The 14,669-nt window shown below is 44.5% G+C and overlaps 4 protein-coding genes across 4 annotated transcripts in view; 3 read left to right on the top strand and 1 right to left on the bottom strand.

The window, feature by feature from the left end:
• T265_09203 (hypothetical protein) overlaps positions 1–7,912 on the top strand; it is a gene marked incomplete at both ends in the record, with an annotated part of 52,388 nt that extends 44,476 nt beyond the window's left edge. Inside the window, 6 exons of the mRNA XM_009175216.1 lie at positions 591–821; positions 2,450–2,653; positions 3,269–3,407; positions 4,642–4,983; positions 6,810–7,142; positions 7,779–7,912. Of these exons, the coding sequence (XP_009173480.1) occupies positions 591–821; positions 2,450–2,653; positions 3,269–3,407; positions 4,642–4,983; positions 6,810–7,142; positions 7,779–7,912 (1,383 nt within the window). The remainder of the gene's footprint in view (positions 1–590; positions 822–2,449; positions 2,654–3,268; positions 3,408–4,641; positions 4,984–6,809; positions 7,143–7,778) is intronic.
• Positions 7,913–10,837: 2,925 nt separating this feature from the next.
• On the bottom strand, positions 10,838–13,072 carry T265_09201 (hypothetical protein; the record flags this gene model as incomplete). The annotated part of the gene is made up of 2 exons (XM_009175214.1): positions 10,838–11,378; positions 12,601–13,072. The coding sequence occupies 2 exons, from the start codon at positions 12,877–12,879 to the stop codon at positions 10,887–10,889; spliced, it is 771 nt and encodes a 256-aa protein (XP_009173478.1).
• On the top strand, positions 11,284–14,484 carry T265_09202 (hypothetical protein; the record flags this gene model as incomplete). The annotated part of the gene is made up of 2 exons (XM_009175215.1): positions 11,284–11,334; positions 14,209–14,484. The coding sequence occupies 2 exons, from the start codon at positions 11,284–11,286 to the stop codon at positions 14,482–14,484; spliced, it is 327 nt and encodes a 108-aa protein (XP_009173479.1).
• Positions 14,485–14,517: 33 nt separating this feature from the next.
• Positions 14,518–14,669, top strand: part of T265_09200 (hypothetical protein) — a gene marked incomplete at both ends in the record, with an annotated part of 3,625 nt that continues 3,473 nt past the window's right edge. The window contains one exon of the mRNA XM_009175213.1: positions 14,518–14,601. Within this exon, the coding sequence (XP_009173477.1) occupies positions 14,518–14,601 (84 nt within the window). The remainder of the gene's footprint in view (positions 14,602–14,669) is intronic.

The raw sequence follows: 14,669 nt of genomic DNA, 5'->3' as shown, positions 1-14,669 counted from the left end.
CACTTGACAGTCCACTGTACCTACCCCACCCCCCGAAAAAAAACACCGGTGAACGAAACTGCGGCAGCTACAACCAGTGTACGACGTGTGCGCGGTTATTACAGCTGACAATGATGATGATGATGATGATGATGATGATGAATTCTAAAACCGTAAATATGCGCAAAATTCTTACAATATCCATTCGACTTTTTCAGGAAGAACGATCGATTGATGCGTAGTGAAAGTATGTGATATCTAAATCAACTATAGCTGCTCTTCGCAAGTGTTCGCTTCCAATTTTCCAGCCCTCGTTGACCGGATCAATAATCCGGCTCGTTTCGTCTGATCGATAACAACTCACGTGATTGTCTGGCCGAGAAGATCTCGTCCACTGATTCCAAAATTGGCCAGGAACATCAGAACTCCATGGAGATTATCCACTATGTCGTACTGGTTGTTTTGCATAAGTGAAATACTCAAGCAGAGTTCAACTCAAATATGTCTGACTCTTGTCGACGCCCAACCACACATGCCACATATGCTTTGGTAAACTGAGACGCTTATTTCCTCCAAAAACACTGTGTTCTTCTTGATGCATTTTTAAACAGGTTCCAAAACTTGAAGCCATTCTAGAAGGGTCAAGGACAGAAGACCCGTCCACGGCAAGCAACGTGGACGAAAGGCACACCGAATTGCGTGAAACTAAGATCTCCAGGTTATCTCGATTGGATGAGGTGGCCGATATCTTTGTTCGACTTGCTGATGAAGACATCGAGCCAACAGAAACAGTGCCGAATGCGGGAGAGAGTGGTGGAGTTTCCGAAGTCCTCACTACGTCTGTAAGTCGTATGAGGTTTTTATCCGGAAATCGCGGTGAAAGAATGCATTGGATCTGTTATGTTGTGCCTGGAGTGGGCAAACGGAGCTCACGCCGAGTGGTAATCAAACATGTTCACCAGTAATCACCAGTCAAAAGTTACCTAGAACTTCAACATTTTTCTGTAGAATAAAGTGCACAAAAATTGGTGATAGGAAGGACAACAGACCACTTTCGAATATTTTCTTACACCTTTTTACATTAGAATCTGGCTGGTTAAAACACTTGTCACCATAATCATTGCCGAGGAAAAACAGAACAGGTTGCGGACCTACTTTCCTTAGTAATGGAAAAACGTCTATATGTTGGCTGTAAACAGTTATGGCCCGGAATATACGGATCCTTACTGGTTACTTCTCATGAAGGACACCCCCGAATAGGGTATCACGCTTGGTTGTTTAGATTAAGTTATCCCTCAAAAGTGTTACATTTTCATAACGGAAACTACTCACGAGAATGCTGAAAAATCTTCGACAATAACCTTGTGAGTACTTTCCTTTATGAAAATATACTGCGATATCTCGAATATCGTGCCAACTGAAACATTAGGCGGCCTGGGTGCAACAACTTCAGTTGTAGAACATCATAAACGAGAGATTCCGTTGAGCCTCTCGTGGAAACAAAATCGATTTGCAAATGAATGTATTTCTCGAAAAACGTTACACTTTGTTATTCTGAAGGCCAACCCGTTGAATGACTGTCGTTTCTTCCGATTTCAAAGCTTGTCGATCCCTGCTTATGTGCTTGAGTTCAGCGGGGCCGGTGTCGGTGCTAACCTTGCTAGTTACGAATGTCTCACGAAGCCAACCCCACTGGACAGAACACACTGACTGTGTGGTGATTCCGCGACATACAATTTGTTTGTTTGAAAGAAATACAAGTATTCGAATATAACCGATGGAGAATTATTTACTCTGTTTAAACGTGCAACATTCCTCCCTTTACATCTGCTGCCAAAAGGTAGCCTACTTGTCTAATTTGTCAGGAGACATATCCGAGGCTGATCATTCTTCTAGCGGTCTAGGTGATCAAAGCGGGGGTCAGACTCATATGTTGTAATAGACTGTGTCGAAGATGTTTACGGGAATAGCGATGCGTTAAAACAATACGTAGGTGGATGTGGTCAGCACGGATTCCGTTCTTCCCCGACAGTCATGTTTGATGGTTGTATGTGCGTAAGTGCTAAGGAGCGGCATTTGAGCCTGGCCTGTTCAATCCAGTATAAACTAATCTGTCTTTCTTTTTTAATGCAATGAAATGCCACTTCATTCAATATTTTCGCATTTTGAATATTTGACAAATTCCATCAGTAACGGCAACCACAAGTCACGGACCTCAAACCTGAAGAAGGTTCGACCAAATGCAGTTATCATGTTGATGACAATTGCAACGAATTCGTGCACAGATTCTGTGTAGCAATGCTGAAATAGAATGCTTAACATTTCAATGAAAGTTATTCTTAAGTAACGAACGGTGGCTAAAATCTGCCGATATCACGGGGATATATTTCATATGGCGAAGCATTTCATCTAACCCAAACGCATGGTCGGAGTGTGCATTCATCTGTCGATATTTTTGACACCCCAAAAGGAGGATCGATCGGCGGGTCAGCCGACTCAAGTCGGTCACCTGAAGTCTAGTCCGGGTGATACATCTCCTCGTCACTCCCAAATTTTGGCTGAAGTAGAAGATATCTTCAGGCAACTTGCCAGTGATGACATCCAACTTCCGCCGGAAAAACCAGAAGTGGAGCGCGAGTCTGAACGAGCAGTCGGACGCAAAGGCTCTTCAAAAGTAATTCCATTAGAATGAGTGTATGGGCTATTATTGAGGCGTGTACTATCATACACACTGTACTTTTTAGCACTAAGGATACCTAATTCTTCATTCACACAGTGAAAGCTTTTGATTAATGCTTTGTTATACTATACTCTATTATGATATAATGTAATGGGTGTAACATGTTATAGCAAGTTATAACAATATAATACCTCATATATGTATATATNATATATTACATGGCGTTATATCGCGCATGACAAACGTAATACAATAAAATACCAGGTTATACGTGATATAACGCGCTAGAGTGCACTATAATACGACGCGATGTGATGCATTACAAAACAATATAGTAGGACACGATATATGATCATACAACAGGTTACTTCCAGGTGGATCATTTGAATTTTTACTAATTATTGAAGATTTCGGGTCTCCCACTTAATTTTGATCAGCTTTCCAACATCCCACCAAACAACACCCCAAAACACGATGTTAGCTAACCAGTGTAAACTTGTTTGCTCTAATTTGCCATTATACAACGCACAGTCTCTCAGATGTACTGTACTATTTGAAACCTTGTAAAATTCGGTCAAAATCAATCTCATTTGTCGCATTTGTGCACAGGAAGGAGACAGCCATGCGACAAAAACATCTGATCAGCCGTCAAAAGGTTCGAACGGTCTGGGTGAAATGGATGTCTCGATCGAAGAATCTTCCACAAAAGACAAGGAACCTGCCTCAGAATTTGCAGCAGTTAAGACAGGTAAGTCTGTTGAGCTTCAGTCATGTTACACATATGTCCCTCCAAAGGCGAACAACAAAGCGGGACAAAGCGGTTACCTTGCTCCATCCCTTGAGCATAGTAACTCTTTGACTGACTGTAGCCGTTTGGAGGTTGCTCCTATTGAGCTGATTCCATTTGAGGTCATTAAATTTATTGATACAAAGATTCCAGAGCCGGTTGCACCGTTTGGTTTGACCTAGAACAATTGAATTCCTTTTTCATAAAGGAAACTACTCACAAGGTTGCTGAAAACTCTCCCACACCCCACGACCAGTTTCGCCCTTCTTGGGGCTCATCAGGTAGGCGCAGTCCCCGAGTTCCCGTCAACCTTACGATCTACTTGAACCCAAATTGCACTGTTTTCGAGAAATACACTCATTTGCAAATCGATTTGGTTTTCAAGAGAGACTCAACTGATTTGCAAATGAGTGTATTTCTCGAATTGAATTCCTTGTTTTGTTTGCATCGCTTGGCCAGTGTGCATCTGTATTCTTTGTTAAGTCTTGTTTTGTTTTGTAGACGGTGAAGGCTCTATACAAATCAGGGGTTAAGGCGCAGGCCATTAACCGAGAAGTCTGAGGGCTGAATACAACCTTATCTTTTCCACAGCTGGACAGCTTCGTAATATACCAGTCCTCGTGTCTCCTTTGATTTGCGCCGTAGCTGTGTAAGGTAAGGTTGTCACAGCTAACTGCATTTCTACCGAGGGTTCAATTCCAGATTCCATTATGTAAGGCAGTGTCGGCCGATGCAGGAAATCACTTCGTACCTGCGTCATCCTTGTTGGAAGTTACCAGCATTACGCGCTTCACGAATAACTAGAGATTGGAGTTCGCAAACTGCCAGGTAGGGGACTTAACAATGTCATTCAGTCAGTTGACAATCAGGTTGATTGGTTAGCACGTTCCTCTAAAAGCACTCAGTCCAAGTGGAATGAACTGGCGTTGAATGGAACTTCGGAAGACGGCGTTCAGGAGTAGACGCAGTCTGATTTTTTTTTCTTTCCGATAAGAATACTCGTATTTTGTAGGTAGGTCTGATAAAAAAGGGTCTGGCGACTACATCTTTGATCCGATGTGGCTCATTCGATTGGCTCGATCGATGGCTTTATTGTTGCTATTTCAAACACAATATCACAAAACGAAACCCCGATCAGAGGAATCCTTCACGTGGTTTTGTTGCTCTGAGTCATCCACCATTTATGCACACACAGATACTCCAAAACCTGTTCCTCGACATCGCTCGACCGCGCGGGCAAATGTTCTCCCAACCACAAGTGAAGGCGACCTGTCAGAACTAAGTCAGATCTCGTCAATCCCCACCGAGGACGTGCAAGCAACAACAGCTCTTTCGGACGTAGAGACGGATGAAGTCGAAATTCAAATTCATCACCTGGACTTGGACCAGGGGATCATCAAAGAGACTTGGCAACGTGTATGTGTGAATTATGAGTTTCTAGATGACACAGAGTCCACGGAAACCACCTTGCTTCCAAAGGGAGTAATCAGTGAGGACGGAAAACAACAATGGACGGCAACCTTTGACTATTCAAAAGGTAAGTGAATCTATGGGATGTGACGCGTCCACTCCCAATGTTTTCACTGACTACTAAAAATTCTGATAGCTTGCGTTGAGCCGCATAATATATAAATCAATTCAAAGTGTTCTGAACCAAATCGCGTGATTTCAAATGTTCGAGTAGGCGCAGTTGAGTGGTGTGTGGTTTGCTGGAGTTGGAAAAACGGACCAGGTTATAAACGTCTCATTTAAACCGGATGATGTGATCGAGCGAAAAGCAACCAACCACTTGTTAGCAGACAAGATATTGACACATATTTTGTAATGCACTACTCATAGGGTTGCTGAAAACTCATCGACAGCCCACGTTTCACACGTTCTACTTCGCTGAGAACTGTGCAGAAACTGTTCGACCATGACCGATGTCGTGTGATTAGTGAATAAAAGCCGCTGCGTCATCTGTGAATCGGACAAAACTTGAACCTATCTCAATAATGAGGGAATAATGTCAGACCAAATTATCATGTTTTTACAAGAATTAATTTCGGTGGTCTACTTCCTCGTAAGCTATTTTGGTGGGTGTAATCATACAAACGGTTCGACCCATCTTTTACGTGTCACGTTTGCACCACTTCTGTAGGTTTGTTGACCCGCCAATTTCATTCTTTACCTTCTGTCAAAATCAAACAGATGAGGATAAAAACGACCGCGGCACGACAGAAACCTAGTCGACACGGTGATCCTCTGGGCGAGAAGGGGTATCCGGCATAACCCAGGCAGCCAGTCCCTCTTCGGTGAATCGCAAGCTGGTTGATGCCTGACGCGAACAGATGTACTAAGCTCTTAGGGAGAATGGCCTGTCCTCAGTGGGGACCCTAGTGGGTTGCATGCCGAGTATGAAAATAGCAAACTGCTTGGTCTTTGTTCGGAGTAGTTCGGTGAATACATACAGAGAAAACAGTCGTTCTATTCACATGAGGATTTGACTCGTGGAGCAAGGAGTTTTTGAGTTCTTAAAATTCACGATATGTCAGACTGACATCTTTAATGAGAACTGTGAAAGTTAGTTCGTCCAGTGTAGGCCAACGAGAAGGCCGAAGAAATGAACAGTAACCTGAGGGATCCCCCACCAGTATATAGTTTTCCCTATCTCAAGGCCGGTTTTACTGGTCTATACGCAGGTGGTCAAATCAGTTAGTCTCGCCAGGACAAATTTACATGAGCTTTCGCTGGGAAAGCCCGGACCTGAGGCCAACAGCACCATTGTTTAGTTTTGTCGCTTAATCTGGGGAGACCACATGAGAGGACCAACGAGAAGCGAGCCCTCGTGGGACTGATCTTTCCTAGGTGGGGCCTCACTTGCAAAAGAACCTTCTAGAGATCAAGTGCCATATGAATGAATCCTTCAGAAACCGACGACGGTACCACAATTGATGGCGATTCGCAGGGGTTAACCGTTGCTGAACAGATAAGTCAGAATGATCTCACCACAAGTTCTCGTCCGCGAAACTATCTCACCTCCAACCCCATGTTATGTTCAAGGAAATCGACCGAAAAGGACTCGCTTCATTCCACGGAAGCCGCAACCAATTTAATTGATTAATTAACTAATTAATTATTAGGTAACAAACAGTCAGTTGCGCATTTGGTTGGATGTTCGGACATGTTGGTTCCTAACTAGTCCACCATCTGATTCGCCCGACGGTACTTGGAGTCGGTCCATTTTTTTGCAATAGCGAATACAACAGTGCGTTGGACAATCGAAACCCGTGTTCACCTTCAGTTAAAAGTTCAACTGATTGACTGCAGTAGGGCTGTTAAAATTCGTATCACTTTTGGCCATCAGTGTGATCAGCTTGTCAGACTATCGAACCATGCTCTACATCTGTACACGTTGTCGACCACTCACATACTATAGGCTTTCTGTGCTCTCAACCTGTTTCCTCAGTTCTCATCAGTCCATCGCTCGTCTATTCGTTTCTTGTCAAGCTTTCCCGGTTGATGCTGATAATCATCCAGAGCAAAGAAAACGCTTGAGACGCCTGATTCTGCCGGAAAGTACCGAAAACCACGAGGTCAAATTCAACATCGTGGCTAAGTCAGCCGGCTCGGACACCACGTCTATCGGATCGAGTGTTTTGAATTTACGTTCGATCCTCACAGCCGGTGAAGACATGAAACAAGCATTTTTACCGGGTAAGTGGATGAACCATGCATAATATCTGTCCTGCTGTGCGCTGTTCGCGTGCGACCAACCCAATTGGAAGAAACGATGCGAGGGCGCAGCCATAGCGAATTCATAAAAACTAAACCCTAAAGCGATGCGGCAAGAGTACCCTACGGATAATCCACAGTCGGCGATTAAAAATAAATATAATAAATCTTTCAGCTGTAACACGCTTTCGGTACCTAGCTGTCATGTCACCCCAAGGGAGCACAGAAGCTACCGGGTTGCCCAAGCCTAGACAAAGAAAGTCAAGACACAGAGGTCGGGTTCGAACCACGGAACTTCCGATCAATAAATTAGCGCTCTAACCGTTTGAGCCATCAAGTCGACCGTTGGCCTCTGCATGGAAGCATATGCAGTATGGTAACAGAAAAAAGCTCAGGCGTGAAGGGTGAAACCAACGGAAAAGAGCATTTTGCTTATTGTTCTGTTTGGTATGTTAACACTCAGTCTCATCAAGACGCGTGCGCGTCCATCGCAAGAGCATGCATTTGTGGAAAATATACTACTCATGAGCAGTTATGGGCAAACAATGCGAGTGACAAACTATAAGGACCCGCCGCTCCATCTTTCAGGTTATTAATTGTCTTTTGCTCCCATTGCAGTGCACTCAAAACCTACACAAGGAGAAGATGAGCAAGGAACAAAGAAAGTCGGTCTGCTGTGTGTGTCAACGCAATGCCTAACCACATTGCGTGCGATTGTGAACGAACTTCCAGGTGTTGACTTGGAACTTTGAATTGATTAGTTTTCCCACATTTTAATAAAATATACGGGTGAATACCAGTCTTTAAGTTTTACCTCGAAGAAACGGAAAAAAGTGAGGCTAGAAGGTTCGAAGGTGACTACAGTACGGGAGAATTGGACGTCAAGATACCCCGGAGGGTACACAACTGAAAATACACTTTTCGGATGTAGCTCCTGAAGTAACGATTCCGTCCACCTACCTGCCAGTAGTTCAGCTTTCTGTGAAAACTGGGTGAAGTGCGAACACCCGGGCAAAACGGAGAAACTTTTCGCTTAAAAGAAGCAATCGACCACAATGAAACTGATTTATTCAAGTTGTTCATTCTGCTTACAGTAAAGCAATAAAGCCTTGCAACAGACATAAATAGGGATCCTGTTGAGAATCTCGTTGATACAATCTTAGTTTGCCTCTAAAAGAGCGGAGCCAGTTGCGGACTATCGCTATCAATCTTGTAAGTAGCATCGTACCAACAAGATTCACTAGGACTCCAATTTGGCTCCATTGCCTCAGCATGGCGTTGCGTGACTGACTGATGTTAATGTATTGAGGGGTCTTCCGTAGAATTAGCTTCTTCGAGTGGCAATTTTATGGTGTGGGCTTCAATTCACGCCAATAACGAACGAATGTTTTGCGCACACTTGCAACGATGGGTCGAGTGAGCTGGCCCCTTCCACCACAACGGTAACCGATACCGTCTGTTTGCTCTTTCCGCATATTATAAAATTGATGTCAGACCCGAGAGCTTGCCATTCATAAAATAGCTAGCCTCACTCGTAATAAATCCGTTGATAGATAACACACTGGGTTATCCAGGAAACACATTTGCTTGAAAATAAGTGAGGAGTGCGCGTCGCTGATCGTTCATTCCTGGATTTCTGTGGATACAAATGTGGGGGAAGCCATTGGTCCCTTGGTTCCCGTCAACAAGCGACTGAACGTCTCCGCACACCGACTCGTAACTTTAGAGGCAGGAAAATACGGGTTAAAGGCAATCCGCACACCGTTAGTAAGTATTTGAGCTAAAGTAAACATAGAACATGCAGAGATAGCATACATGAGTGATCTCGGAATGACTTCCACATTTTGCCAGGTGGAATGCAATCCAATTGACTCCATGGGAGTCGTTCACGTGGGTAAATAAAGCTTGCTTAAAGGGATTACTACGACGGAGGTGTATTGGTTAGATACCGTGTGCAAAAGCCATCTCTTGCTGGGGCTAGCATGGTGCAGAGGGTGATGCGATAGACCGAAGTCGGTTCTAAACCTCACACAAGCTACACATGATGAGCTATGAGATTGTGGCTTACTGTATACAACCTGGGGCTCTGTGTTTCCAAATGCTACCGCCCTCCGGGCATCAGAAACCTATGCAAAGATAGTGTCTGATTGGGTGGAATTCAGTTGCCGGTCGTATTTTTCAGGCCGCGCTCTGGTAGACAACAAATTGGAGAAATTCTTCCACATATCATGGGTCAATTCATCGCTCATCTTGAGCTAAACGTCTCTAAGTCTGTCGTCACAAGTTAGAGTGAATCAAATTGTGGTTTCTCTACGTGAAAACCTCGTAGTTATGCCTGGAAGTCGATCTATCCTGCAGGATAACTGTGATACTTTAGACACCAGATCCCCTACATCCACCGCTTGTATCTAATGAACTACACACCTGTATTCCTCCGGCAGGAAAGGAAGACGCACCGGAGATTACAATCAATGCAATGAAGACCAATCAGGTAAGAAACTTGGCTTCAGTATCTGCATGCATCTGAAGGAGCCTCACGTGCAGTTGTTTTTCTACAGTACAGCTACACACACATTTCCTAGTGAATCGGACCGCTGAACCCAGACAGAGTTCCGTGCAATTCTTCACCGTGAATCAGAAGTACGATGGCACCAAGGGCTACACTTTGTGTTGCTGACAATATGAATGATAATAATAGTGGAACACACATCAGGAGCCGCAGAGCAACCACCCCAGTGGTTCAGAATTTGAACTTAGTACATTCGTGAGACATGCTCACCGATATGGATACGTCAGCCCACGTCCCTAGCCGTGGCTAAGATTCTTCCAAGCTGGTATCGCCCGACAGACGTTAGTCATCAACACGCCTGGTTAAGTTGGAGACTGTTGATCCCAGCGCCATCTCCACCTGGCACAAGGTTGGGCGAAAGAAGATCAAACCCAGCAATCGGAACCTACGAAGTGTGGGTAACTCGTCACATGGACTAATCTGTGGATTTCTGTTGGAATAGTTTTACATTCCTGTCAGGAAAGAAGCGTTCAGCTGTAACACCCTCTAACTGACAGGCCACCAGAAGAAAGCACGAGTGCTGAGATACTGCCAAGTTGCCCAAACCTAAACACAGGAAGTCGAGATGCAGAGGTCAGGTTTGAATCACGAACCACGTCCAGCAAATTTGCTCTCTGACCACTGAGCCATCTCGATTTATCAAAACATCTTGGGAAACGTACCCGGGTATGGATCGAATGAATTCGAACTACAAACCCGTCAATTTTTTGGATTTCATTTCAGATTTAAGAACTAATAAACAATGAAGTGTCTCCGTGGCATCTGGTCCCCTGGTTAAACATTGTGCGGCCGAGACGGTGTTAGAAGATCGATCTGCACCACCTTGGGCATAAAGACAGCACGCCTTGATTTGGTTCGCCAATCGATCAGTCAGTCAGTACACATGTCATATTTGTTTCTCGTTGGACAAGGCATCGCAGTAGCTTACTGTGTCCCATTCACAGGCTTGGCTAGCTTCCCTATCGTGTTGTATACTTTCAAGTGCGTCAGCCAAAGACCCCGACTGATGTTCCGTTCTCAGGAGATTTCAATCAGCAGTAGGAGGCATCACATCAAAACCCGCGTTGCAAACCAGCAGAAACACAATGCATGAACTGAATCAAGGAGTCGTAGGGCTATATATAAATGATATGTACAGGCAAGACTGTGAGATATGGTCAGTAGGAATAAATATAGGCATCATCAGAATCTGCATTGGATTTTCGATCAACCGAAGATGATGACGAACTGTCGTCGTCCGTCGTGTCTTCCTCATCCGGATAGTCATTGCGCCAGTTGGATTCGCTGTTGGAATCATCTTCATCATCGTGAACATCATCATCCTGACCATAAATATCCTCAAACACGATCTCGTTCTCTGCGTATCGTGATGAGTGACTCCGGGATGAAGAGGAGCTGGCGCTGCGTGAACGTCTTTTACGGGATCGTCGCTCCAGTAGGTACAAATCATACACATAATCTATTTCCGATTCTTCTGAAAACCGTTTAGATACGGGACTCGTGCCCACTTGGAGCTCTCTCAGGAGTGTGTCGAGTTGGGTGGATTCAGGGACAATGTCAATTATTTTAAGTACTTTGCCCGGTGGGCCAGCGCAGTCTTTGCTGGTGAGTGACGTCGAAGTAGAACGCTTGAGTGTGTTTATTTTGACCTGTGATATAGTGCAAAAACAAAACTAAAGGATGGCGCATGTTGCCAGGAGCAAGCAAGAAATATGAACCCGTTTGAAATAGTACGAAAGCAATGAGTGAACATATGTTAGATAGATCGATAGATGGTCACATATGCATACAGACCCCTGTCTAGTGAGACGGCTTCAAAGCCGTTCTCTTCCGTTCTCTTGTAGTAACATTATCCGAAAAGGAGAACTGTAGCGATGTGGTACGATAGGGAAGTGAACCTAAGTTAGAACGATCAGTTGAAGTACACTAGTGTCTGTCAAATAGGGTACTGCATATATGTAGCAGTTCCCCGTACTACGAAGTCTAAACGGTTGTTCCATTTCACGATATTCACTGTCTATCTGTCACTAACGAGACCGCTCAAGGAATGGCATCGCCAGGCAGTTGCTCTGTGACGCATCTAAGTAGGTGTAGAATAGATAAAAGTCAAAGTGTGTTCAATTACTCATTGACCTGCCCCAGCTTGTAAGCATGAAGCTGACAGAAGGGTTTTGTTTATGCGCAGCTGCTTAGACGACTGGCATATCGCGCACTGTACACTGTCAAATTTGCCGACAACTTTCGCATGGTTAGCCAAATATCTCTCCCGTTTCGAAAGATTTGACTGTTCGATTCATTTGCTGGTTACCGCTTCAACATACGCACCGTCCAACGTGGTCTGACTGTGACTTGCTCTCACGCGGATAATAGGTCACAAACCCACACATCGGTGCTCAAGAAAGCGACTACGTGTACGCCGGACGTGCTTGCGTGTGTCGACCCCTTGAAGGCGGACATTCCGTCATTCAGTCTGGAAAAATTTCGGTCAGTTCACACATGAGTCCAATATGACCAGGATTTGCTATATCTCTCGGAACACAGACCACTTCTGATCGCTTCATCTCAAAAGGTTAGAAGCAGAGCTTAGATTGAAACTAGGTAACCCGATCAATCCAGTATAAAATTCGGTCTTACTAATATAACGGTTCGCACAGTTACGATATGCGATAAAGGCTAGAGGATAAGTCGAAGCAACACATAACAAGATGGTGATTTCTAAGGTCGAAATATATATCAGGCAACTACTTCGTTTGTTGATAGTATGGTATTAGGAAATTCCAATCAAGCCATCTCGACCCATGCCAAGAAGTGTGGTTAGGGGGAATGTGAAACCCTGGAGCGAAAAAAAATGATGCAGTCCCACAAACTTACCTCACAGTCTACATCTCGCGTGCCGTCACCACTGAGAATCGTCCCCGAATTAGTATTCAGAATCAGTTTGCTAGAGCCCCATGTTTCAACTCTATTCAAGCTGTCCAAAGTATCATACGAAATTTTATCGCCTGGTTTCTGGCTGCCAATATATCGAAATACAGTTGGAGAGACAGGATCTGAATCTAGACGACATAGCTTCTTGATCGGCTCGGTTTCAAAAGCACTCACAACTGTGGTCTCATTGAGTGGTCGCTTGACACGCAAGTAGACGGTCATACTGGAATGAAAAATCACGATAAAACATGTACAAATTGAAGAAAAATAATGCTGTCCAAGAACAGGAGAGTCATACAAGCTTACCCAACCTGGATTTATATAAAAGTATGATAAGGACGCGTGTCCTGCATGTTATTGAATGCAAGTCATCCTGCTTATCAGAAAGTATTACTTCAAAAATCATATCGTCCAACCATAGCAGAATCCTTTAGATACATGGCCACCATACTGCCTGAATGCCAAGGTTGAGACATAAACAATATGGTTTGAACAGTCGTCCTCCTGTCCTAGCGTTATTATTCTGGTGGGTCCAAATCAAAGAGAGAAAGCACTGGACTCAGGGTTTCGCTCTTATTAGAGCTCATCAGCACTGTATATCCAGTGGCCGTGCCGGGGTTTGAACTCCGGGCTCATCAGAATGATCAAGCCAGGACAGGAGGACAACTGTTCAAACGAGTGATGTGAATATGAACAATATATATATCCCACGAAACCCCACAACATGAACACTCGAAAAATTGGCATTAAATTCAAGCCATGGACTTTCAATTAACAGTTCGAGGCTGAGCAGCGAGATAGTGGTGATACAGGTTGTGTCTGGCTACGCTGATAAAATCGGAACCCTAGAGCATCTTGGAAGAAAAGAAGCAGAGCTACGACGGGTTGTTTATTCATTAATCATAAGAAACGATCTATCGCCTGATTGACGGTTGAAGAATTAAACCCTTTCCCAACTGTTCAAATATATTCAGTGGTTGCAGCGATAGCATTTTCAGCAGCGTCTGGCACATAATCCCCATGAGGTATGCGGGTTTAACCACTGCTACATCGAAAGGCACGATGTTCAGCTTTCTGCACCCATAAGCTGTCTAAATGGGGGGAATATCACAACAACATGAACAGAATAAGGGTGTCTTAAAACTACAAACTGCTCTTCCGCTCGCTGAGGGCGCGTCGTAAACTCATTACTTCAAGTCGCAAGTTCCAGTAAATTCATTCCTGAGACCATTTGTGGATGTTCCAAAGACCATTATCACCTTCGGTAATGAGTCCTGCTTGTGAGGAATTTATTCCGTTCATGTGGAGAGGACAAAACCAGAAAAGTAAAATGAGAACTAATGAGTGAGGAAGAACGAGGCTGAGCACCGATTGCAACACGGTAAGAAATAATCAGTCAGCTGTAGCATATCCCTGTGTATAGTTGTCAGGGAGGCACGAAGCATAAAGCTTCAAGCAGGTTGGGTGATCCGAGATAGAAGCATTCAAGAAGCCAAGGTTAGGTTCGGACAACAGATCACCCGGTCAGCAGCTTTGCTCCTTTCTCAGTAGTTTGAGCACGAATTTACCGACCGAAGGTCCGTGGTTCGAACCCGACCTCTGCATCTCGACTTCGCGTCTAGGCTTGGGCAACTTGGCAGTACCCCAGCCTCCGTGCCTCCTTTTAGCAATCGGGTACCGAAATTGTGCTATTTTCGTTCAGCTGTAACATCCTTCTGGTACCTGGCTGCCATGCCACCCGAAGGAAGCGCGAGTGCTGGGATAGTGCCAGGTCGCCCAAGCCTAGACAGGGGAAGTAGAGGGGCAGAGGTCGGACGCGGTCAGTAAATTAGCATCATCATCATCATCATCAACGACAGCATGACATCAGTGCTCAACACCAATGCTTCACTGCCGTACAGCCATGACTTATTTGAAAGCCTTATTGTAAAGAAAAGAATAAAGGTGGGTGGGGGAGGGACTTAGTGCTAGCTTAACACAATCACTCCGAGGTGCCTACACCTCCAGACATT

Source organism: Opisthorchis viverrini (genome assembly GCF_000715545.1).
Source record: "Opisthorchis viverrini unplaced genomic scaffold opera_v5_266, whole genome shotgun sequence".
NCBI classification, from domain to species: Eukaryota; Metazoa; Platyhelminthes; class Trematoda; order Opisthorchiida; family Opisthorchiidae; genus Opisthorchis; species Opisthorchis viverrini.
Note: the sequence above shows the minus strand (reverse complement) of the source record. Positions and strands in the feature narration are given on the sequence as shown.